Source organism: Convolutriloba macropyga, chromosome 3, assembly GCF_964194025.1.
Source record: "Convolutriloba macropyga chromosome 3, txConMacr16.3, whole genome shotgun sequence".
NCBI lineage: Eukaryota > Metazoa > Xenacoelomorpha > Acoela > Convolutidae > Convolutriloba > Convolutriloba macropyga.
The window spans coordinates 25,774,996-25,802,189 of record NC_134470.1 but is presented as its reverse complement, the minus strand read 5'-3'; the positions used below and the strand labels follow the sequence as shown (position 1 = coordinate 25,802,189).

The 27,194-nt window shown below is 37.6% G+C and overlaps 2 protein-coding genes across 2 annotated transcripts in view; both read right to left on the bottom strand.

The window, feature by feature from the left end:
• The window catches only part of LOC142336580 (uncharacterized), a 62,979-nt gene extending 55,307 nt beyond the window's left edge, over nucleotides 1-7,672 (bottom strand). The window contains exons 1-2 of the mRNA XM_075385490.1: nucleotides 7,495-7,672; nucleotides 6,747-6,880 (exon numbers count right to left, since the gene is read on the bottom strand). Coding sequence (XP_075241605.1) covers nucleotides 6,747-6,869 — 123 coding nt within the window. The 5' untranslated portion in view covers nucleotides 6,870-6,880; nucleotides 7,495-7,672. The remainder of the gene's footprint in view (nucleotides 1-6,746; nucleotides 6,881-7,494) is intronic.
• Nucleotides 7,673-15,097: 7,425 nt separating this feature from the next.
• On the bottom strand, nucleotides 15,098-20,063 carry LOC142336102 (serine/threonine-protein kinase PLK1-like). The gene is made up of 2 exons (XM_075384647.1): nucleotides 19,384-20,063; nucleotides 15,098-16,398 (listed from the first exon to the last, which is right to left on the bottom strand). Exons 1-2 carry the CDS (start codon nucleotides 19,996-19,998, stop codon nucleotides 15,259-15,261), a joined length of 1,755 nt encoding a protein of 584 aa, XP_075240762.1. The 5' UTR covers nucleotides 19,999-20,063; the 3' UTR covers nucleotides 15,098-15,258.
• Nucleotides 20,064-27,194: the final 7,131 nt, after the last annotated feature.

Genomic DNA, 27,194 nt, shown 5'->3' with positions numbered 1-27,194 from the left:
ATATATGCAAGCAAATGATAGTCCAAACTTGCTTTGCACTTCCTTGCTTCTTTCAGATACTCTTCAACGAAATTAGCTTGATAGGGTGCAAGCTTTTTTTGACGCTGCAGTTGCTTGGGTATTTCTTCCTCTAGAAGTTGAACAGTCTGTTGGTAGAGGACCTTTAGTTTGTTTGGTCGATCTGAATCTTCAATTATTTTGTAACCAATCCCTGTTTTAGTGTTAACTTCTTCCACTAAATCTTGAAGCTTCTTATCGTACCTGTGAGCTGTTGATTGAAGCTTCTCTCTGCTGGTTGTGCTTCACTTGCATGGTTGCTGTTCGCTTTTGCTTTGTTGGTTTCCTTTGAGCAGAGTCCGCATTTCAATTTCTTTGTTGAATTGCACTCTTCTGTTCGCCTCGCTGGCCTGTTGGTGTTGATTTGTTTGATTCTCTTTGGGAGTTGCCTTGGGCGCTCTCTTCGTCAGATTGGACAGCAGCTTGCCTTCCACAGTCCGGGTCGGTGGACCAAGGACTGTAATTGTTGTTTTTTGATAGTCAATGACTTATTGTATTGTCTTATTTATGACTTATGAACCAAAAACATCCTTATCGTCTTATCGAGGCATAACTTAGCGTATTTATTAGCTTCCGTTGAAAACTATTGAGTTTGGTGGCAATCCCATGGCTTAGTCTCACAAAAGATCATCCTATTGGTTTCATAATGACTTTTGAGTAAATTTATCAAGAAGTTTTTTGATAAAAGCTAATGATTTCTAAAATTTTTGAAATTATTTTGTTTAAAAAAATGTTGATTTATTTTTGAATTTTGCCTCATTCTTTCTTTCGGCGAACCAAACGTAACGGCTGCTCTCCTATCAAAGTCAAGGAAAACTTTACATCGCCCAGTTCGTTTCAGCGGTTTCAAATCTGTCCGGATATTGTGTTTTTGCAGTTGACTTTTGTGAACTGTATTATCCGCTATACTGTAGATTACCGTTGCATTACTTGTTGCACAATTAGCCTTCATAACTAATTGCCCGGCTTTGCTGTATAACAAACTTGTTTCGCTCAGAATAACAAAATAATTCAAATTGAAACAATCAATTTTCTGTTGAGTTTTTGTTAATAACTCAATTTATAAATCGAAATTTCACATTATCTCGAAATACAGTCCTTGGTAATAGACCTAATAACTATTTGGAACAATAATTAACTTGGTTAATCAAGTAATAGAAAAGCGCGAACGCATAGAAAATTATTATCTGAATTTCCAATCATTCGCTTTAATAACTAATTTCTAGTCTTTAATTGGCCTCAATAACACCAATATTGAAACTAGGCTAGGCTTCGTTAAAACCAGTACAAGAAACTGACTTTATGCTTTGCACAAAGTTTCTCTTACTTAGGAACTTTGTTCCTCAAAGAAAGTTTTGAGAATATCAAAGTTAATTCTCTTTTTTTTCACAAGTCAAAGTTAAGTTGAAACTGTACAATCACTAATATGATCTACAAAAACAAGACACGATAACAAATAATTTACCACTCAAGAAAGTGTGCTTCAATAAGCACTGTATGTCAGTTTAATATAACCAAAATTGCAGATTTCAACTGATTTTTGGTTGTGTTTCAAGCTCCTTTTATGCTGCTAGTCAGGTGGATTTACATGTCAAATTCAACTGTTGATTGGTTGTAGATAATAATGTCCACAGAATGTGAACATTTTTCCATAACGTCACTTTTTCAGTGTAAATTTGATGTCATGGGAAATTTGTTAACCATGTAGAAGTTTTGTCGAATATTCTCTATCAATAACAGGTTGATTCGCAATCCAATGGCAAAGAATCTGATGCAATACTCTTAAGTCGTAGTATTGTTTTGCTGAAGGTTGAGGTAGTTCGAGTTTGAGTTTCACTTCATGTATGACGATTGTGTACTAATAATAGTTGCTAAATATAAAAGTTGAACAAAATGAACAAATCTGTATGGCTTCAGTAGAATGTAGCATTAAATTTCGCTTGTCATGCTATTCTAACTTTAATGCTCGAAATGAACTTGAAGCGCTATTCAGTTTGATTTCTGAGTTGCTAAGCTCAGCCGCAATACAAACCATTTGCAAACTAAATCTATTAGAATTTGAATAGATAAAAATTAGCTTTGCAGTCAATTGAGAGACATCTGCCGACAATTTTTTTGCAGATACGAAAGCATTATTCGCTTAGGCATTATCTCAATTTTGAACACAAGAAGTCGCGTGTATCCAGCTTTGTAATATCTTGTTTCGATTATTGTGCTTGGTTCTACTGTACTCTTCCTGCCTACTAAAAAAATGCAAAGTATGCAAAACAGCTGCCAGGTTTTTTTTGGATCGGGACGTTCAGCAAATGCCCGGGAATTTTGAAAAAAAAATTAAATTGGCTGCCAATTAAAAAGATTGTAGTACAAAGTTGCCTTGTTTATGTTTAAAATTCAGCACAATCTTGCACCGAAGTATTCGGATTACGTTTTTCAGTTGCCAAAGTCTCAACTACAGAAGGAAAAATGTTTACATCGCGTGCCCAAAAATAAGACAACGCTTTTTCTGTCATCGGGCCCACATTATGGCACAGATTGCCTCAGGACATCCACCAAGAGAAAAATTTGGACACTTTCAAGAAACTTTAAAAAACGCATCTGTCTTTTGTGCCTATTGAAATTTGTCCCACCTCTTGAGTGTGAAGAAGTGCAAATACGTCACCGTCATCATCAAGTTCTATCAAAATCTAAGCAGTTTGATGAAATCATTTTTGCAATTTAATGGTAAGATGGTTGCAAGGGTCATTCAGAGGTGGCACAAAATAAAGACAATATATTCCAAGCTTTGTCAACACTATCACGAAAAGCTATCAGTACAGTGCAAATGACGACAAAATAGGAAAACTTCAGCTGCCTTGCGAAAAAACATGAACTACCTTTATGGCATTTGATTCAAGATTGCTATCATTCGTCAGCGGATACCACATTCGCGTTTTGTTTATTGTAACGAAGTCTTCTACAGGACCAAATACATAGAATTTTATTTATATTAACGACATTTAAGCAAATTGTATTATTATTTATTAACGGGTGTAGTAATCAATATGGGTCTTTGCCATCTCAGCTACCCACAAAATTATAGCACACATAGACATAAGCTACTAAAGCAAACGAATAACGTCAATACACATTAGAAATTTCACGAGACCTGCCATTAATTAGAATACGAGACGATACGAACAAAAAATGAAAAATTAATATCTACGGAAAAACTGAAAATCTAATTTTCAAAGCACTGAATTACAAAGTCAAAATACAATTATATAAATTTCATACAACACAAGTTTACGTGTCCTTAATTATAATGCAGATGCAATCTGTTTTTAATGAGACTTGGTAAAAAGTTGACAAAGAGGAGAAAGAAGGGCGCAAAGTTGAAAAAGCAATTGATATATTTGAAACCAAATAAATTGAAAACTTATAAAAACCATTAGCTGTTAACTAAAAAGTTCTAGATAGACTTAAATATAACTCCTCAAAAAAGTGGACGGGTCTTCATTGAGACTAAGTCATAGGACAGGACTAGAGAATAATTGATACAGAAACACTCAAATAATTTACGAAAACAGTATTGAAGCCATAAAAGCAATTATCTATTATCATAATAGTAAATTCAACTTCAGTTATTTGTTTTATTCTAGATAATACAAAAAAATAAAAACTTGTATATATTCACTTGGTTATATCCTGAAAATTAAATGGTACCTGTTATTAAGGGCAATGTGTTAAAAGAAAACAAAAGATAACACATAGTGACCACTCGGATATTTTTCATGAAAGGCACACTTTCACCGTCATAGAACATTGATTATGAGGCAATAATCAAAGAGATCAAAACTTGCATTACAGGAAAGTTGCTGTGACCCCTCATTGATGACACTAAGTTAAAAGTTGACAAAAGAAGAAAAATGGTCAAATGTATAAAAGCAACTGAATTATTTCAAAATAAATAATATCAAAATCATGAAAACCATTAGCTATCAATTATTAGCAATGACAGAGTTCATTTAAATCTCAAGAGGAATCTAACGAGACCTTCCATTAATCAGAATAATTTTAACGGCCGCAAAAAGAGCAATATTTACACGTAAAAAAAGAAACTCAATAAAGTGCAAGAGAAAATGGACGAATCCTTTTAAAAACTAAGCTTTTCCTTGATAACTTTTGTATATGTCTTTTTGACCCTTTTTCTTACAGTATTGTGATATGTCAATATTTTGATAACGTGACTTCACAAAGAATTAACAAAAATGAACAATTAAATAATAATCATAAAATTTTTCAAGAAAACCCGTATTATCCAGGCCAGTAAAACATAAATTTCAATGAAATGCATTAGAAACTTTTGTTATACCTGAAACCTCTGTGACTTGTCAAGAAGCAGGATAATCTTACAACTACAAAAAGGACAACAGATACAGGCATACGCCATGAATTCAATTTATGCGACGAAGTGTTGAAGCCATTAAAACCATAAACTATTTGCTGCAACTTCTATATAATTTATATTGAACGTCTTTTCGGTTCTTTCCCGTTATACCCCAGCTTAGTGGTCAGAAAACCAATAGCCCCCAATCATGGTAAATATACCATAATGGGGCTACAATTTCATGGGGGGCTATAATGAGAAAGACCCGTCTTTTCAACGCCAAGTAGAACTGCCATTATTATAACGTCACCAGAGTTCAACAAAAGAGCCGAAATTATCAAATATCCAAAAATCAAATATTTTTATGAAACTCGTAGCATCGAAGCCATAAAACTAAATTTCTGTTTCCATTTAACTAATATCGGAGCCCCTATTAGTTGACTGACCTACAAGTTCACAGAAATAAGTGTAAAAATGGTATAGTTCAATAATTCCTTAACTTTTTCGAAAAAACAATTTAAAGTGAAAACAACTACTAGGTATCAAATCAAAGCGTCAGATAGGTTCACTTAGTTCTATTTAGGAAGCCAATCAAACACTTAACTAATGAAATTAAGTCTTGGACTAAAAAAAGGACTAAAATTAAGAAGAACTGAAATTAAGGACTAAAAAAGCAACAAATGCAGGCAAAACTCAAAAGTTTTCTATAAATTTACAGTTGAGCATAGAGTTCCTCATACCCCCCCCCCACTAAGTGCGCTCGGAAAAACAAGAGAAGTTGTAAAGATGAGTGAACATTTCATGAAAAATTTTGACGTGGCATGTTTACCATTACGATAAGACCATCACGATTAGGGGGGTGGGGGTGCTACAGGTTATATGATTAAATTATAAAATTGGGATCTATTCTGTTTTGCCGTCCCCCAGCTCTGTGAGCTTTTATTTTTACCACCCCCCCCCCCGGTGCACGTGCTTTTTTTTATACATAATAACGTGCTACATAACATATAAATTGTAACTGGGGGCGAAAATTTGTAAAAAGACTGGGGGCGAAACAAAATAGATCCCGAAATTAATCTATTCCAATCAAAAAAGTTTTGAGTCAAGTTGCAATTAACCTCGCAATCAATTAACATTCCTCAATCATTTTCTAACCGAAAGGTAACATGTTTTGATCGAACTGCCTTTAGCTTTTTCTGAATATACCCCTTTCTGTCTTTTATGCCCCCCTCCCACTTACCAATTTTTGAAGTTATACAAAACAGCACGTTATTATGTTCAAAAAAATAATTGCACCCCCAGTTATAGAGCACGTGCCATTACATAGTAAATCTTTATATAAAAATATGGCACGTGCGTCTGGGAGATGCAAATAATATGCACCCACTAAGCTAGGGGGCACAAACGGAAAAGATCCCTTTTGCGTTTTCCCCCTCCCCCCTCCAATTTATGCACGCTCTAGTTACAGCACGTGTCGTTGCATATTAAATCAGTATGTAAAAATAAATCGACTATCGTCGGAGAAATTGTTCTCGAATGACCGGCGGCGCAATTTAACTCAGGGGCTGTAGCCTAGAGAAATTTTTCATTATGCTCTGACGAAGACAGCGTTCCAACCTCGACCTCCGAAGTCCAATTCCATCACCTCATCCCCTCAGTGCGTTATGCGCCCCCAGTTACAGAGCACGTGCCACTACATAGTAAATCATTAAGTAAAAATATGGCACGTCTGGGGGTGCAAATAAAATGCGCCCACTAAGCTGGGGGAGGGGCACAAACGGAAAAGATCGCAATCGGTTTTGTTTGAACAAACAGATCTATTGTTTCGCAAAGTGTTTTTATGACACCCAGTTAGAGATTATATGTTGTTATATAGCACGTTACTATGTCAGAGAACAGCACGTGCGCCTGGGGGTCAGAAAAGATCTGTGCTCATAAAGCTTTGCAAAACAGAATAGATCTTAACAAACTTTATTTCGAAGTGAGCGCAATTAAAATCACTCAAAAAATCAAGAAGTGCGTGAAACAGTCAATTGAGAAGTCAAAGATTATTCTAGAAGGAAAGCGCTAAAATGGTCAAGAGAAAAATTTGCATAAAAAAGACACGTTTACACTAATTGCTTCTCATTCGAGAGCAATTAAAAATATTGCACGTGCGTCTGGGGAGGTGCAAATAATATGCACCCACTAAGCAGGGGGAGCACAAAAGGAAAAGATCCGAATAATGATCAGCGGTTTATATTGAATAAATATTGGTTCCACATAGCCAATAATCACTAGGACGCAAAATTAGATACTCTGGCAGGACCAGAATTGTGAGTACCTGGCATTTGATCTTTGCAACTTTCTCTTCCAAAGCAGTTGTAAACGCACAGTCAAAGTTCTTCTGCATTAGCGCAATCCTGGCCTTGAGCTGTTTGCAATAGTCTTTCAGACTAACTATCATCTCCTTGTACTCTGCACATTACTCACACGTCATCAGAGGTTAAGCAGGAGACGTAAAATCAGTTAGGAACAAAGTTGAAATATTCGGCCAACTAAAGGATCTATTCAGCGCCGCACCAATACCGTTTAACGAGCAGCAACAAAACAATTTTAGTCTCTTCAAATTGGGTCTTTCACATTACTGCCCCTGACGAAATTACCACTCCCCATAGTGATATGTTTAACATGATGACAGGGGCTATACGTTATATGACCATTAAGTTCCAAGTTGAAGGGGGCTATGGGTCTTTCCCATTATACCCCCCCCCCCCCCCCCAGCTTAGTGGTCAGATAACCTATAGCCCCCCCATCATGGTAATTATACCATAATGGGGGGGCTATACTTTTGTGGGGGGGGGGGCTATAATGGTAAAGACCAACAGTTTGTGTTGCTATTTAGCACGTTGTGAAAACATTGGCATTAAAAATATTTTGACATTAAATAACAAAAATTTCATACAAAATTGAAAAAAAATATTTCCTGCGTTGAGTGGGGTCGTAAAAGTTGTGCCAATGCTGTCTAAAGCAACAGAATTGGAGAACAAATAGTCTTTCCAATGATGACGTCATCCAAATTGACGTCACACGGCGTGAACGAGAGGAGGGAGTTGAGTCGGCACTGAAAGTCGCAGCTCTTTAAACTCAACACACCACTTCCACCACCAATATTGTCACACATTGTAAACTGGGTAAAGTTGAATTAGGGTCTCCGATGTGTTAACTGATGTGCTTTCACCATTTTTTGCACAAAGTCTGCCATTTTGATTTTTGAGTCACAACCTTGCTTAAAACACGCACGTTACAAAATGCCGACAGACTAAAGGGTCTTTCTCATTATAGCCCCCCCCCCCCATTATGGTATATTTACCACGATTGATTGGGGGGGGGGGGGGGCTATACTTTATCTGACCACTAAGCTGGGGGGGGGGGGGGGCTATGATGGGAAAGACCTATGCTAAAGTTAACTTTCGTCTTTAAAACGTGCAAGTTACGTGTCTTAAGCACAGCAAATTTATTCATCAATCAATCAATGTTCGTATATAGCCCCGTTCACCCAGGCTTAGTAAGTCCATATTTTTAACCCCCTAGACGCATGTGCCGAATGTTTATCTAATGAATTACTATTTAATGACACGTGCTCTGAAACCGTGGGAGGGGGGGGGCACAAGCGAAAAGCTCTCATTTTTAAAGTTCATTCCCGTTTACGCTATTGGATGTAATTCAAGCAGACACTGGGTGTCATATCCTATCGTCAAAAATTGCACGTGCAAGTTTTAAAGTGCCGAAACTCAAGTGCACATCTTAGGGCTACCACGGGTCGAATGTCCTCCCTAAAATCCTCCCATTTTGTTGTAAGAGTGGGGGATAATTTGTCTATGGGGGGTAAATTGATGTAAGAGTGTGGGGTTACTTTGTTCAGAGGGGGTAAAATGATGTAAGAGTTGGGCTGCAATGTGAGGACTTTTGAGGAATTACCCCATTGACTAAGATTGCCGGATCTATTCTGTTCCGCCCCCCCCAGCTTAGTGAGCATAAATTTTGTATGACTCCCAGGCGCACGTGCTATTTTCTTACATAGTAACGTGCTATATAACAACATATAATTTGTAACTGCGGGTCATAAAAAACACTGGGGGCCGAAACAGAATAGATCCATATAGAGACAAAATATAATTGCCATATACGAGTGGGCTGCAAAGGGCTGCAATGGGAGGATTTTTGAGGAATTACCCCCTTGACTAAAATTGCCATATACGAGTGGGCTCCAAAGGGCTGCAATGGGAGGATTTTTGAGGAATTACCCCCTTGACTAAAATTGCCATATACGAGTGGGCTCCAAACGGCTGCAATGGGAGGACTTTTGAGGAATTACCCCCCCCCCCCCGGCTAAAATTGCCTTGCAAGAGTGGGCTGCAATGGGCTGCTATGGGAGGACTTTTGAGAAATCACCTCCCTGACTCTAATTGCCATGTATGAGTGGGCTGCATTGGGCTGCAATGGGAGTAATTTTGAGGAATTACTACTCCTGATTAAAATTGCCATGTAAGAGGGGGCTGCAAAAGGCTGCAATGGTTGGACTTTTGAGGAATTACCCCTTGACTAAAAAAGCCATATACGAGTGGGCTCCAAACGTCTGCAATGGGAGGATTTTTGAGGACTTACCCCCTTGACTAAAATTGCCATATACGAGTGGGCTCCAAACGGCTGCAGTGGGAGGACTTTTGAGGAATTACCCCCCCCGGCTAAAATTGCCTTGCAAGAGTGGGCTGCAATGGGCTGCTATGGGAGCACTTTTGAGAAATCACCTCCCTGACTCTAATTGCCATGTATGAGTGGGCTGCATTGGGCTGCAATGGGAGTAATTTTGAGGAATTACTACTCCTGATTAAAATTGCCATGTAAGAGGGGGCTGCAAAAGGCTGCAACGGTTGGACTTTTGAGGAATTACCCCTTGACTAAAAAAACCATATACGAGTGGGCTCCAACCGTCTGCAATGGGAGGATTTTTGAGGAATTACCCCCTTGACTAAAATTGCCATATACGAGTGGGCTCCAAACGGCTGCAATGGGAGGACTTTTGAGGAATTACCCCCCCCCCCCCGGCTAAAATTGCCTTGCAAGAGTGGGCTGCAATGGGCTGCTATGGGAGGACTTTTGAGAAATCACCTCCCTGACTCTAATTGCCATGTATGAGTGGGATGCATTGGGCTGCAATGGGAGTAATTTTGAGGAATTACTACTCCTGATTAAAATTGCCATGTAAGAGGGGGCTGCAAAAGGCTGCAATGGTTGGACTTTTGAGGAATTACCCCTTGACTAAAAAAGCCATATACGAGTGGGCTCCAAACGTCTGCAATGGGAGGATTTTTGAGGAATTACCCCCTTGACTAAAATTGCCATATACGAGTGGGCTCCAAACGGCTGCAATGGGAGGACTTTTGAGGAATTACCCCCCCCCCCGGCTAAAATTGCCTTGCAAGAGTGGGCTGCAATGGGCTGCTATGGGAGGACTTTTGAGGTATTATCAACCCAGACAAAAAATTTCCATGTTAGAGTGCGCTGCAATGGGACGAAAAAGTTAGAAGGGTGTAAGAGTGAGGATGTAATTTGTTCAGAGGGGGTGAAATGAATAAAGAGTGGAGCTGTTTTTCAGAGGGGGTAAAATGAAGTAAGAGTTCAGCTGCCAAGGGGGTTAAAATAGTGTAAGAGTGAGGGTTTATTTGTTCAGAGGGCATAAAATGAGGTGAGATTTGAGCTGCCAAGTGGGGTAAAGTGGTGTAGGAGTTTGGGGGTAATTTGCTCTGAGCGGGTAAAATGAAGTAAGAGCCGGGCTGCTAAGGGGGTTAAAATGGTGAAAGATTGAGGGGGTAGTTTGTTCAGAGGAGGTAAAATGAGGAAAGAGCTGAGCTGCCAAAGGGGTTAAAACGGTGTAGGGGTTCTGGGGTAATTTGTTCTGAGGGGGTAAAATGATGTAAGAGTGAAGGGGTAATTTGCTGAGAGGGGGCAATTCTAACAAGTATTATTCATATATATATAAATATATATATATATATATATATATAGACATATATATATATATATATATATATATATATATATAAATATAAATACATATATATAGACATATATATATATATATATATATATATATATGTAAAATGAAGTAAGAGCTAGGCTGCTAAGAGGGTTAAAATGGTGAAAGATTGAGGGGGTAGTTTGTTCAGAGGGGGTAAAATGAGGTAAGAGCTGAGCTGCCAAAGGGGTTAAAACGGTGTAGGGGTTCTGGGGTAATTTGTTCTGAGGGGGTAAAATGATGTGAGAGTGAAGGGGTAATTTGTTGAGAGGCGGCAATTCTAACAAGTATTATTCATCTATATATATATATATATATATATAGACATATTTATATATAAATATATATATATATATATATATATATATAAATATATATATATATATATATATATATATATATATATACATATATAGACATATATATTTGTATAAATATATATATATATATATAAATATATATATATGTATATATATATAGACATATATATTTTTATATATATATATATATATATATATATATATATATATATATATATATATATATATGGACCGTCAATAGTTGGACAAGCATTGGTGGTCTGCAGGTTCAGGAGAACCAGCTGAGGGTACAGAGGTTGTGGGTTCAAGACTGGCATCTTTCCAGTATGGGGGCTAATACAATGTAAGATTGAGGGGGTAAATTGATGTAAGAGTTCAGCTGCCAAGGGAGGATAAAATGATGTAAGAGTGGGGCTGCAATTGGAGGTTTTTTAGGAATATGCAGCTCAAAACTCTTAAATCTTTTTGGGGTGCATAGGGCTTCCAACAGGGGAATATGGTGAAAGAGTGAGGGGGTAAAAGACAAATTAACCCCCCACTCTTACATCTTTTTGGTCTGCCAAGGGGTAAAATGATGTAAGAGTTCGGGGGTAATTTCTCCATTACCCCCGAACTCTTAAATCAATTTACCCCCTTGAGAGGCCACAAAAATGTAAGAGTGGCGAGTAAATTTGTCTTTTACCCCCTCACTATCATACCATTTTACTCCCGTTGGAAGCCTAATGCAGCCCAAAAAGACGTAAGAGTTTTGAGCTGCATTTTTCTAAAAAAAAATCCTCCCATTGCAGCCCCAATTTTACATCATTTTGGGCGGGAAAATTCGACCCGGGACACTTTGAACAACGATTAAATTTTCCTGAGCAGTGTGCAAGTAATGATTTGAAGATTAAAAACAGCCAGTGTACTATAAAAATTTCCTTGCCTGTCAACCTTTTATTTAATAGGCCTCCACTAACTTTTCGTTGTGATATGAACAACAGCGTCACAAAAGCTAGAAAACCATCGGGTCGTCACATTACAGCCCCACATTTAGCCTAGAATCCAGGAAGACCTCGCGTACAGTTAGCGTATTTGTACTGTAGAAGAATTCGCACTATAAAAATTCTGGATCCCCCCTGTGGGGAGTATCCAAAAGCAACTTATATGCATTGGAGAAAATTACTTGTACTGTTTGAACCAAAAAGTATGCAGTCTTTTTCCGACAGAGAAAAACAAAAACGCTTGAAAAAATTCTAGGAAGATAAGTGTAGTAGAATCACTTTTGTGAGACATATACACAAACAAAACTTACGAGCACACACACACACACACATTTCACACACAAACAAAAAAAACACGACACCAAAAACGATTTTTTAATTTTCCCTGTTTGGCAACTGAGCTTTATTCAAGGTTTGTCACCGTAAATTTGTCTTTTTCTTTTTTTCTAAATAACTCGGTGTGCACTTTTTGAGTCAATGATATCGGTAATTGTAGTTTTGGCACCATACGTTGAAATGAAACTTTTTGAAGTTTTTTTGGAAAACTTTGTCATTTCTGATGTTTCATGAGCATAATGAAAGAATTAGTACAGTTTCGCAGAATTATTGGCAGCGAGATTAAAAAACGTAACTTCGGTTATGGACAGATTTAAAGCCGCGATTTTTAACAACTTGAGTATTTTTTCAAAATTTTATTATGGTCGAATATTTAATGACCCCCCTAATCTTCTCAGACTAACTCTATTTCTCGATCTTGGAAACACACACATTACAAACACGCACACGTATGTATACACCCTAACAATTGCAAAAAAAACACAAACACACGAAAACACAAATAGGAGCCCCGACACCAAATATCTATTGGCAAGTGACTTTTACCCGTTTCGTCACCGTTCATTTAATTATTGTCTGTTTTATTTGGAAACTAAATGTGGAGCTCATTAGGCAATTGTATCGAGAATTGTAAACGTGACACTAAAATTTGAAATGAACTGGAAATTTTTCCAACAAAATTGTTATTTTGATGTGTTATGAGCAAAATAGACAAATCGGTTTTCCCAAAAAAAAAATCTCTCAGATCTGTACTTAAATCACCTATACTTAAACCGACAATGTCGGCAGAATTGCTCTTGACCAACAAGCGAGGCAGATAAATGCAGGGGCTCTACCCCAGATAACATTTTCTTTTGCAAAAATAGTTGGGGTTCGATCCATGTACCGGGTTGGGGTTCGATCCATGTGGGGTTCAAGCCGGGATTCGATCCATGTACCTTCCGATCACTCACCAGAAGCACTGCCCACTCGGCTTTCAGGGCTTAATTTTGCTATGTTGCACTCGAATTTATTTTAGCAACAAGCTTCTTTTCGAGTGAGAACAAATGGGATCACTCAAAAATAAAGAACGAAAGCGTGAAAAAGTCACTTGAGAAGTCAAAGAATGTTCTAGAAAAAAAATCAAAAGGAACGGTCATGCGAAAAATTGAAAGGCCAACACGTTTACATTACAATAATTCCTAAGACATTCGTTCGAGAGCAATTAATAAACACCATTAATAACATTAAAGATTTGCAAATTGCGGTGTTAAGTATTTTCTGAGGTTTCTGAAATTTTTTAATAAACACCATTAATAACATTAAATATTTGCAAATTGCGGTGTTAAGTATTTTAAAAACAGCCAGTGTACTATAAAAATTTCCTTGCCTGTCAACCTTTTATTTAATAGGCCTCCACTAACTTTTCGTTGTTATATGAACAACAGCGTCACAAAAGCTAGAAAACCATCGGGTCGTCACATTACAGCCCCACATTTAGCCTAGAATCCAGGGAGACCTCGCGTACAGTTAGCGTATTTGTACTGTAGAAGAATTCGCACTATAAAAATTCTGGATCCCCCCCTGTGGGGAGTATCCAAAAGCAACTTATATGCATTGGAGAAAATTACTTGTACTGTTTGAACCAAAAAGTATGCAGTCTTTTTCCGACAGAGAAAAACAAAACCGCTTGAAAAAATTCTAGGAAGATAAGTGTAGTAGAATCACTTTTGTGAGACATATACACAAACAAAACTTACGAGCACACACACACACACACACACACACACACACACACACACATTTCACACACAAACAAAAAAAAACACACCAAAAACGATTTTTTAATTTTCCCTGTTTGGCAACTGAGCTTTATTCAAGGTTTGTCACCGTAAATTTGTCTTTTTCTTTTTTTCTAATTAACTCGGTGTGCACTTTTTGAGTCAATGATATCGGTAATTGTAGTTTTGGCACCATACGTTGAAATGAAACTTTTTGAAGTTTTTTGGAAAACTTTGTCATTTCTGATGTTTCATGAGCATAATGAAAGAATTAGTACAGTTTCGCAGAATTATTGACAGCGAGATTAAAAAACGTAACTTCGGTTATGGACAGATTTAAAGCCGCGATTTTTAACAAATGTTTTCATTATGCTCTGCTCTGCTCATATAGTGAATTTAAACAGAGTAATTCTATCTTTTAGGATAATTTTTGTTGTGGGATAAGGATAATTGTGGTTGATGTTTCTTCCATGAAACCATTTTTTGTACGTCTCGGTGGTTTTGAAAAGACTGAAATGGTCAATTCCGAAGAATTGTTTACAAAGCCTAGAAATTTCTCGACAGCTCTCAATTGCCTGAGGTCGGCTGAAATCTGTTGGATACATAGAAACTGTTGTTAGAGTACTTTTTAATCAGCAGAAAAAGAGTGAGATGGATCCAAGTTTCGAGATCCCAGAGTTTTTGATCATAGTCGAAATACTTAATTTTCAGAGTAGAAACTGTTAAGAATTCCTGACAATCAAAACTCCATAAATTTGCCAATTTCTGTTTCATTCTTTAAAATTTCGAACATTTTAAAATGTTTGAACAATTATTCCGCTCAATTATTGTCCGACAGAATATTGAGTTCAATACTAATTAAGTTTGTTTCTTGCCCAGTCTGCTGGGTACCCTTGCACCCGAAATTCCTACGCTGAGCAGTTGATGAATTTGAAATGAACAAAAGAGTGAACTTTTGTTGGGCGAGAAGTGTACTAGTTCATGAATTTGTTTCAGACTATCTGTATACAGCTGTTATTCATGGTTACGCATACAGCACGTCAGCATAAAAATTCAGTATTCATGCTTTCCCAGTATATATAGCTTTAGAAATCAGTTATTCCTGGGGAACTAAATCCAAACTCGCCTCAATTAAATTTTGAACATAAATCGAAGGAATTAACATATCAACGCCCACTTAAGTCCTGTGGTAGTAACTCCATACTTTCTCATTCAAAAAATAAAGTTTGAACATGAATTAAAATCTAAGGAATTAACATTTCAACGCCCGCTTAGTTTCCAATTACGCATCAAATTTCCATTAATAGCATAAATAAAAGACAGGATATCATAAAACTCAGGTCTATTAATGGCTCAATCCAAACTCTCAGGTCATGTTAGTTTATTTAGCCATCACAGCCCCGCCCGATGGCGTCGAAACAGTCTGAAGTAATTGACACATGGCTTTCTCGGCAGTTCTCAGTAATTTGTTGACCTTGTAGGGATAAGGCACTTCATTTAGATCTCGCAATTTGAAGGTATGGAAATTCTTATCTGTGTCAATTAGGGTAACTGCCTTCATTACTGGGCAGAAGATGAGTTTCGAATGGCATTCGAAGAAGTTCATCTGGACAGAGCCGTTACTCAGCAGGAACACGATAGCAGTCTGGTGTCTGAACCATTTGTAAAGGAAAGGCAGTCGAGAAAACACCTCTGCCTCCGGAACCTTTGTTTGCTGTCCAGTTTGCACCAGATTCTCATTCATGTAAGTTCTGAAGTACTTCAATAAGGTCATTTTCTTAGTACAGAGTTGAGGATACACATCAATTGTGTAAAAGTTTTCGACATTGACACTATCAATATATTGCACCGTTTCATTGTCTGCATAAAGCACTATTCGACTGGAATCATTGAAGAGAACTCCGGAAGATCCATCACACAACTGGTAGCTGAGACCGTACTTGTCAGAATAGTCCACCCACTTACTGATCCAGTAGAAGGGCGCAATTTCGGGAGTTTCGATGTCAACCGATATGTAGCTGGGGGCGTTATTCTTGCTGCATTGGTAGCTGAGTTCGATATCTTTGAGGGCATTTATCAATAATTGCACTTGATCCCTGTAATTGATTCCCTCCGAGTAAGTAATTTCGGGATCGTGTCTGTTGTTTGGCCTAGAACTGCCAGGTTGGCCACGCAGTTCAGTCAAAGCAGGTCTGTTCATCATGGGCTGTTGGCATGGGTGAATCGTGCTTCGTCTATCAAATCGGGGCGTCATAGTCAGACAAGATGAAGGCAAATGTCGCGGCATGAGACCCGATGAAAAAAAGGGGTCATTCAGCACCTCCTTCGCCATCGGTCTGCTAACGGCTTGTGGTGAGAGCAATTTTCTGATTAGTTTAGAAGCATAAATGTTCAAATTAGGGGGTATTGTGTACTGGTTGTTCTTGATTCGACTGTACGTCTCTTTTAACGTCTGAGTTTCAAAAGGTGGCTTTCCAACAAGCAGCGTGTACAGAATACAACCCACTGCCCAAACGTCCACCTAAATTGGAAGGCCTAATTAATTCTTTTCAATTTAGTTTAATTTAGATACATATTTCCAAAACATTCCGTTTTCTGCATGTGCTTCACTGATCCTCGTTTCAGCTGATAGCACTTTAGCATTATCGCGTAACGACCCTTCAACATTTCCTTGTCATCTCAGCTGCCCTTAAGACCTAAGGTTGGGCTGTTAGCTTAGCGGTTGCATTGATTAAGTTCATTACATTTCAAATTTGACCGCTGCTGAATATTCATATCCCTCCCATTTTTTAACTTGAGGTTCCAGAGCATTGGCGATTACTGCACCTTGTCACGCTAAAAAGCTGGTTAGCTAAGTGTAAGGAGGATTCCACGTGGTGTAGGCTCTCGGTCGCTTCAATCAAAATCGCGTAGCAGCTGAGCTATTTGGCATAAATCTCCGCCAGAATATTAGCGACGATGAGTCTTCAGGTTGGACCGAATCCATAAATTTGATAGGTCATGTACTAAATGAAATGGCTAGTTGATCAGCTGTTCTTCCTAAGTGTGCTCTCCCCACTCGGCGTCTCCGTTATCTTAGCTGACTACGACCGCAGGAGGCTATGACCGCTTTTAGTCTTAAAATTGAAAAATGTGGATAACATATATACGTAATACACTTAGAAACAAAACACTTACGCTCAAGTATGTCCAGTGCAAAGAATATAGTTAAATACAGAACTATTGAGGTTCAGCCCTTTTCACTCATATTGCAGTTTCCACATCTGCAGATCACTCCAACTGCATTTGTTCGAGTAGTGTTTCCCGAAAATTCCAATACATTTTTGCAGAGTGGTTCTGTGCAACTCGTTCTCGTATTCGTGGAAGAATCTCGAAACATTTAGTTCTTCGAAAAAAGTTGTTTTGTACATTTGGGGATTCTGTACTCTTTTCTTTCATTTAGCAGGCTTAATGGGAGATCTCCGTTGTCCGATGTTAAATCTTGAACCCGCTGGCACAAAATCTTGTCCGGAAAGCTTGCCAGATGCTTCCAACTATCATAAAAGCGAAATACGAACGCGTGATTGACGTAGAGCATAGGACATTTAACAAAGACTCATCGTCGCTAATTTCTAGCGAAGATTTATGCCAAATAGCTCAGCTGCTACGCGATTTTGATTGAAGCGACCGAGAGCCTACACCCCGTGGAATCCTCCTTGCACTTTCCTAATCAGCTTCTTAGCGTAGCAAGGTGCAGTAATCGTCAATGCTGTTTAGTTTAGAAATAGAGGGATATAGATTGCCCCACAGTCCTATCTATCATCCCTAACAAGGAATTGAGTCTTTTACTACTACTACTATTACCATTTTTGCACCAAATTCTCCACTTACATAAGCAAAGCTAATTGCTGCCTTAATATCAAAACTCCGCGGCATTTTTAATGCCGTTTGTGCGTAAACTTTTTTTCACACGCCATTTAACAACCCCATAAGTCCAATTTTTTTTACACGCCATTTCACACCCCCATAAGTCCCGGGGGGTGCAAATGGACGAGGGGGCGGGGGCAATAACAGATTGCAGAGATATCTCTGCAATATATTCCTGACTGCTTTTGACGATTGCTGCCCTAACACCATTTCAGGCTACTTGGAATGTTTTCAATTGATGTAAACTTCCTTGGACCATAAAGCTCATTTTTCAAAAAACTACAGTTGGACTACTGAGAACAGAAAACTTCTAGCATTGTATAGCGTGCCCCATAAAGTTGAAATAAGCGAACGTTTCAAAAGAAACAGGTTCGAGTTCAAATTTAAAACGTAGAAAAATATTGATGACTGAAAACGTTGACATTCAAATCACTTGCCATTCAATCAACCCCCCCCCCCCCCCCCCCCGGAGTTACACAGCAGGTGCCATTACATAAATCATTGTAAAAATTTGGCACGTGCGCCTTGGGGGCGCAAATAATTTGTGCCCACTAAGTTGGGGGCACAAACGGAAAAGAAGAACATCAGCTTTTTATTGAATAAGGCTGTATGCAGTGGACTGTGATTGACCAAAACAAACAGCTGGCTGATTGCCAGAAAATAATCGCAATACCTGCGTAGATCTAGTCACGACTTCATCAAGGGCTGAGATTTTATATATTTTGATTAAGAATCTATTAAGTTAGAGGCAGCAATAACCTTCATTTACTTGACCGTAACACTTCATTTACTTCAATTCACTTGACCCTAACACTTGAATTAAAGTAAAGTCGTTTCAAAGTGAGGAAGTCATTTGAGAGTGCGAGTGCGGTAAGTCACGTGTGACCAAAAACTCGGGAGCATGCGAATGAAAACCCGCTCCACTAGAGTGAAAAATGACGTCACGCGCGAACTTTAGTTGAAATTGCATGAACAAACAAAGATTTTTGTGACGTCATTTGGTCGTAAAAATCTTGAAAACTGAGAAGGCCAATAATGCCCACCCCCCCCCCCCCCAGGCTATCGCTGAGCGGCTATTAATCACTTTGTACTCATAGACAGACCAAGAACTCGCACGAACAGAAGGAACGTGTCAATTAAGTAGCCTATCGGTAGGCAACTCTCTGCATACGAAGGTTTATATGTACAGCGTGTCCCATAAAGTTAAGCAAGTTCAAACTAAAAACAGAAAGAAGCTCAATAAACTCAAATCAAATGACAAATTTGATGCTCAATTGCCTGTTTTTGACGTTTTCGAACGTTTGCTTATTTCGTTATGCGACAGACTATACACCTAAAATTCAAAAGCTTTTCTCTCCTGTTCTTTGTGCTATAATTCATGTTCAGTTCAGAATCATACAATAGAATTATACAATGGAATGGGATTAAAAAGGTGTGTCTGTTTCAGTTTAAAAGTGTTTTTACCGCTCTGGATATCAGGCCTAGTTCGAACATATTCTTAAAAAAATCACTCAAAGCTTGCATGATCAAGCAATCCGGCTAGTTTAGAAAGTAGCAGCAATGACGTAGGCCTACATAATAGCATATAATTAAGACTTACCTCAAACGCATGTCCTTTTTTCAGCAGCACTTCTGGTGCAATGTAGTTTGGTGTTCCACATATTGTCTGTTTCCTCTCATTTTCTTTGACAGTAGTTGCCAATCCAAAGTCTCCAATTTTAACGACCAAATTTTCGTCAAGGAAGAGATTACCGAGCTTCAAATCGCGATGAATAATTCTTCTGTCGTGTAGATGAACTAGACCCTCTAATATTTGAAAGGTAAAGAATCTTGCCTCCGGCTCGGTAACTGCCTTACGACGCTTATGTAATTCCATCATTGATTTGGACTTACACAACTCGAGAAGTATATACACAAAATTATCGTCTTCAAATACTGATTCGAATCTCACAATATTTTTGTGATAGTCCAATCCTTTGTGCAAGCTGATCTCCAATTTCAGCTTTTCCTTCTGCTGGGCTTTTAACATTAACGTTCTAGACATTATTTTTCCAGCATACACTGTTTTGTCAACGCCGTTCATGGGTATCATCTCATAGCATTTGGCAAATCCACCCTTGCCCAAAAATCTTCCCCTCTCAAAATCGCAGATTTTCCCATTTGCAAGTTTTCCCTTAATTATCTTGGGAATCTGTGGCTCCTCGTTTTGCGCCATTCTCGCTTCTTGAGGGTGACAATTTTTTTCTTGAATTTCACATACAACAGAACCAGAGCGTTAGCGGAGGAACAATAAAATTTATCATGCCAAATCCAAACTTTCTAGAGGACAAAACTTTGAACTGATTGTAATCACCCAAGTATTACATTATTTTTTCGAAATTTTGAAATAAAAAAGTTAGACACTTTAAAGCTGCTGGAAGATTTTAATTCTCAGAAATGAGATTCAGCGTTTGCGAATATGGGTCGAGCGAAATCAAATTCTACCATCAAGTTAATATGGTTTCAGACGCAAACTGTCCACAATCGACACAGTTTCGCACTTGAAAAAAGCAACCAAGCATAACATCAGCTGCATTGGCAAATACTATGCCTGCTTCATTGACTACGAAAAAGCTTTAGATTTCGTAAATAGGAACCTGCTGCTTACAAAACATAAAAATGGGGCTCCACGGGAACATGCTACACAATACAATCAGTGCTAAAATGCAACTTCCAGCAGATCCTTGATGGAGAATTCTTGTCAAATGAGATTGAACAGAAATCAGGAGTAGCACAAGGAGTCAAACTGTCACCACTTTTATTTTGTTTATTCATAGCTGACTTATATTTTGAGTTGAAATGCAAGGCACTAGATGTTATATTTTACGCTGATGACTTAGTACTTGGGAGCCAAAACCAATGCCAACTAAAACAAAGTTTGAATAATCTGAACACGTATTGTAGCAGGAATTATTTGAAAATTATTGTAAAGAAGACGAAATGCATAAAATTTAGAAGAGGTGGCGGTTTAGCTGTCGACGAAAAATTCTATATATCGAAAAGAGTTAATTCACTAACACTTTTTTATCTAGGTGTAATTTTTTTAAGCTCGTTAACTCCCAGTCATCATCTAAAGCACAAATCTAATGAACAAAGCTTACCAGTCAGTAGCTTCAATAAACCAAAAACTAAATCTACAGAAGGTCAGCTTCAACTCAGCACAACACCTCTTCAATTCAATTGTTTTTCCAGCCTCAACTTACGGATCAGAGACGTACATCGATGAACTTTTTGAAATCGAAATAAAACAACATTACCGAAAATAGAAGTCGTTTTTTGGAAAAGTTGGTGCGGTTAAACAATCGATGTTTCATGATATAAATGAATCAAAAGACTGCCCGCAAAAACACAGGAGACTAATAGCCAAGTTCTATGCTAATGGACTGCACAATAATTTTTGTTGTATGGAGGGTTGTTACCAATGGGAGAAAAACCTATGTGTGTGCAGATTTTGCGAAAGAACTCTTTTATCAACCGACCATACTCTCTATTGTAGTCACTTTTTAAACTTGACACCTTTACAAAAGTTCTATAAACTCTTAAACAATTAAATTTAATGTTCATTTTCTGAATCTGTAAATAATTTGGACAAATTGTCAGTGTGATCTGATGCTTAATTCAATCTTCTTCTTCTTCATAGACTCTTGAACGATTAAAATTAACTTTTGTTTTTTGATAAATGTAAATTTACGACAATTTGCCAGTGTGATCTGATGGTTAATTCAATCTTTTTCTTTTGAACACATTAACGAGATAAAGATCGCCACTTCATTCATAACAAAACCCAAACAGGTTTCTTGCTGCTTTGACCTAAAACGCAGACAAGATATAGCTGAAAGCAGAAAGAACCAAGTGCGTAAATTCGATGTTGAACAATGGAACGAAAGAATGAAATGTGTTCAAAATCCGCACGATAGCAAAACAATGGACACATTGTATGACCAGTTCTCCAAGGTTATTTACGAATCGGCAACCGTTTTGCCTGGAAGTAAATCACCAAAATGGTTCAAAAGAGAACTGTACTTATTGCATAAGCTGTCGAAAGCTGGATACAGAGAGAGCTATGAAGCAGATTCTAATTATTTTAAAACGAAAAGAGCCTATCAGAAACTTTGTAAGAAAACACAAAATGATTCATGAATGGATCGGGAAAGCGCAGTCGGAAAGGAGATATTTTGGAAAACTCTGAAAAAAAAAATTCTAACAAAAGTATCCGGTATTACAATTCCATCTTGGGAATCATATTTCCAAGGTCTATTTATAACTGAGAAGGAAATATCGGATGATCTCTTAGACGAGCAAATCTTAGGAAACGACCACTATTTTTTTCAAACTGCAAAGGTACCGAACATTTGAATGCTCCAATAACACTGGAAGAAATGACTGAGGAAGCTTTAAAATTAAAAACGGGTAAAGAATCGGGAGAAGATGGATTAACGAAAACTTGTAGTATATTAGGTTTTTGGAAATTAAAAAATGCATGTTCCATTTATTTAACCTCTGCTTTGCGGAGCCTGATGTACCCCGAACTTGAAAGTTATCATATATTAAACTACTTTACAAAGGCGAAGGAAGCAAAACAACCAAGTTCCTATACAGGTATTAACTTGTTTTGTTGCATGTACAGGTTGTTCACGGGTAATAACCAGCCCTTGCGAACATGGGTCAAACGAAAAATATTTTTTTCAACAACTTTTCAATTCAATTGTTTTTCCAGCATCAACTTACGGACTGGAGAGGTGACGTACGTCGATGAATTTTTGAAGTCGAAATAAAATATTATCAAAAAATAGAAGCCACTTTTTGCAAGAGTGGGCAAGAAGTGATCAAGTACACCTCAACCACAACGCTTTGAAATAAGTTGACCTTTCAAGATATACATGGATTAAAAGACTGCCCGCCAAAACACAGGAGGCAATTGCTGTAATCTATATCAATAGACTGCACAATAATTTTTGTTGTATTGAAGGTTGTTACCAGTGGGAGGACAACCTACATGTGAGCAGATTTTGCGAAATGAATCCTATCAACCGATCATATTCTTTTTTGTAGGCATTTTTTAAAATTGTCAAATTTACATTTATTTTATATACGCTTGAACGGTGAAAATTTTTGTTTGTATTTGATAACTGTATACAATTTTCTACAGTTTGCCAGTGTCATCTGTTAGTTAATTCAATCTTCTCCTTCTCTTAATGTACGCAAATCAAATAACGAAAGCAAAAATTTTCCGTGGAATTATGAAAAATTTTCTTGATAGACTCTTTTCTATCTGACAAAGCAATCTACTCAAGCTGTTTCTATTTGGCAACGCAAGCATCTCAGCTAATATCTTTTGTTAACTAGGAGTCATCATTTCAAGTTTCTTATCACAAAGACACCACTTCAACACTTAGTTAACAAATTCTGTCAAGCCGCTTCAAACATTTTTAAAAAATTCAACTTGCGGAAAAAACTTTTACACCGACAATCTGATCGAAATAGAGATAACGAATAAGTACCTCACAATTGAAGCAATTTTTTGGAAAAATTGTTGCGGAATACGCAAGTACACATTGACAATTTTTGGAAAAATTGATGTTGTTTGAACAGCATAAGGAGATAGAAAATTGCCCTCCAAACACTGTCGAGTCATTGCAATTTTTTATGGAATCTGTCTGCAAAACTATTTCTGCTCCAAAAAAGGCTGTTACCTGTGAAAGGAAAACTTGTGCTTCTGCAGATTTTGTGAATAAACTATATTATCAGATGATCATCTAACTTATTGCGCTTCATTTTTAATACTGTCACTAATTCAAAAGATTGGTAAACTTAAATTCATTGGAAAAAACTGCAATCTGTAAATGACTGACATTGTATATGACATTTGTAAATTTGTCCGTAGGACATGACGTTCATTCAAAATTATTCTTCACCTAATACACTCTTTTGTTACGCCATCGGGTCCTCCAAATATGATTCTTTTCAATTTTGAATGCTTTGTTGGTTTCCGTTATTATAATGGATGTGTCTAGGCTTGAATAGCCCATTTAGTGATTGATTAATTATGATTCCTTAACTTCGAATTGGAACTTTTTCTATTGTGATATTTTTGCCTTTTCCCTATATAGTCCTTTGAAGTACGACTCCCATATAGTCCTCTAAACCATATTCTCAAAACTTGCCATTTTTGCCTCCCATTACGTTATAATCCCTCCAGTTACAGAGCACGTTCCCGTACCTAGTAAATCACTATGTGAAAAAATTGGCATGTGCAATTGGGGGTGCACCATTAAGCTGGGTGTTGGTGGGGGGGCCAAACGGAAGAAATTCGAAAACTTTTCTCTTAATTGACGGCTAAATCTCTAAATTTTAAAATCATTCAAAATTTTGCGTGGGGTTCACTTGCTAACTTCTAGAAGTTATCATTCGTCCTACCAATATGCAAGGGAAAGGGCCAAAAATCAACCAAATTTTTGTAGGGGTAAAAGTTTGTTGAGTGATATGAACAAAATACGTTACATGAATAACTTATCAGCTTATACAAAAAGGTCGCAAATTTCGGAATATTAGCAACAAGCCAATACCGTTTTCTTCGTGGCCTGTCGATAATGCATGCTGCCTCCCATCTCAAAAATACAATGAAAATGAACGTGAGAAAAAAGTGGAAAATCTACGCATGCTTTAATTATTAGCAAAAAACATTTGAGTTGATTGATAGCAATCTTTCGATATCGAAACTACTTAAGATGGGACTACATGGAAAACCATCACCCGTATTTCTAATCTTTTCATACAAGCCGTTGAAAACCGTTTTTAAAAACTTAACTTTCAGAAAACCATATTTAGGTCTGGACCAATTGTTTTTCAATTCAATTGTTTTCTGGTAGCAAACTATGTCCGGCAAACTCTCTATCGAAGTTCTAAATGTAATAGAGATCAAGAAACGCCATAAAAAAATTGAATCTATTCTGTTTCTGCTCTCAGTGGTTTTTACGATACCCAGTTACAAACTATGTGTTGTTCTACAGCGCGTTACTATATTAAAAGATGCAAGTGCCACTGGGGTTCATAAAACACATTTTCCCTCTATACTGGGGGAGGCTTATACAGAATAGGTCCGAATAAATGAAGGAATTTTTTGGAAAAGCTCATGCGAAATCAGTAGATTCAACTCAACAAAGATTTTCCTATAAAAATTGGGGTTCTTTGAGCAGCACGGGCTGAAAGATCGTCCCTCTAAACCAAAAAGAGCTGTTGTGATGTACTATAGAGGCTGTGCACAACAATTTTTCGGCATGAAAGGCTGTCGCAAATGAGAGGAATACTTGTAGACTGCAGATTTTGTTTAAAAAACTATTTTATCAGAAGACCATATAAATTATTGCGTCTTTTTTAAAACTGTCAGCACTTCAACATTTTACATACTCATTAATTTAATGAAGCTTGTACACATTGTAAATAGTTTGCGTTGTAAATGTCACTTTAGAATTGTCAGTTGTATCTGTTCTTTAATTCAATCTTCATCCTTTTCACTATAATTCAAGCAGAAATCTTATTATATACAGTTATCACAATTAAAAAACAAAAATCACACAAAGAACTCTGAAACACGAAAACGGTGAAGCAGGAAGAGCAGATGATTAAACAAACGAGTGCTTCAAGAAAAGTTTCATTGTAAATCACAACTATATTTCTCAACTATTTATTGTTTCAGCCTTTGTTTTGAAGAGAACTCATTTCCTAACATCTTAAAATATCATACATCCAAGGATTAGACAAATCAAATGATAAAAATACAGACCCCCAATCATTCAAGCCATGTTTTTACCAAACAATGGGAGAGAATGAATTTTGAACCATCCGACAAAGCCAATTTTACTGCGTGTCTGAATTAGCTGAGTCTCTAAAATTGTCAATGGAATTTGAATTGCAAGGAAATAGGAAATAATCAAAAAGCAACTGCTGCCATCGTAAAAATCACAACTTGCGCAAAAAGGCAGGGCACTAAATATTATTTTTAGCGATGACTTTACTAAAAAATAATTGCCATTTCTACTGCAACAATTTCCCGGGTCAAAAATTTCCACCCAAAATGATGTAAGAGTGGTGCTGCAATTGTAGGATGTTTAGGAAAATACCGCTCAAAAGTCTCATGTCTTTTTGGGCTATATTAGGCTTCCAACGGGGGTAAAGTGGTGTAAGAGTGAGGGGGTAAAAACAAATTACTCCCCCACTCTTACATCTTTTTGGGCTGTCAATGGGGGTAAAATGATGACAGAGTTCATGGGTAATTTCTCCATTGCCCCGAACTCTTACATCATTTTACCTCCCTTGACAGACCAACAAGATGTAAGAGTGAGGGGTTAACTTGTATTTCACCTCCTCATTCTTACACCATTTCAACCCGCTGGAAGCCTAATGCAGCCCAAAAAGATGTAAGAGTTTTGAGCTGCATTTTCCTAAAAAATGCTCCCAATTGCAGCCCAACTCTTAATTCACTTTGAAGGATGTTTTAGGAAAATACAGCTCAAAACTCTCATGTCTTTTTGGGCTCCATTAGGCTTCCAACGGGGGTAAAGTGGTGTAAGAGTGAGGGGGTAAAAACAAATTACTCCCCCACTCTTACATCTTTTTGGGCTGTCAAGGCGGGTATAATGATGAAAGAGTTCATGGGTAATTTCTCCATTACCCGAACTTTTACATCATTTTACCTCCCTTGACAGACCAACAAGATGTAAGAGTGTGGGGTTAACTTGTATTTCACCTCCTCACTCTTACACCATTTTAACCCGTTGGAAGCCTAATGCAGCCCAAAAAGATGTAAGAGTTTTTAGCTGCATTTTCCTAAAAAATGCTCCCATTGCAGCCCAACTCTTACTTCATTTTACCCCCTCTGAACAAATTACCCCTCACTCTCACACCATTTTGCCCCCCTTGGCAGCTCAACTCATACATCATTTTACCCCCTCAATCTTACATTGTTTAAGCCCCCATATTTGAAAACCGCCAGTTGTGAACCCACAACTTCTGTACCTTCAGCTGGATCTCCTTAACCTCCAGACCATCAAAGCCTGCCAACTCTTGACGGTCTATATATATGAATAAAATTTGTTAGAATTTCCCCCTCTTAACAAATTACCCCCTCACAATTACATCCTTTTACCCCTTCAAAACCAATTACCCCTAAACTCTTACATCACTTTACACCCCTTGGCAGCCCAGCTCCTTAGCCAATTTTACACCCTGGGCAACTTACCCTCAACTCTTACACCACTTTACCCTCCTTGGCAGCTCAGATCTTACCTCATTTACCTCCTCTGCACAAACTACCCTCTCACACTTACACCATTTTACCCCCCTTGGCAGCTCATCCCTTAAATCATTTTACCT

Excerpts from the sequence above, each read along its gene's own strand:
- LOC142336102 (XM_075384647.1), bottom strand. The coding sequence starts at position 19,998 with ATGGCGCAAAACGAGGAGCCACAGATTCCCAAGATAATTAAGGGAAAA. Across the intron at positions 16,399-19,383 it reads AAAAAGGACATGCGTTTGAG|GTGGACGTTTGGGCAGTGGG; the intron begins GTAAGTCTTAAT and ends CTTCCAATTTAG.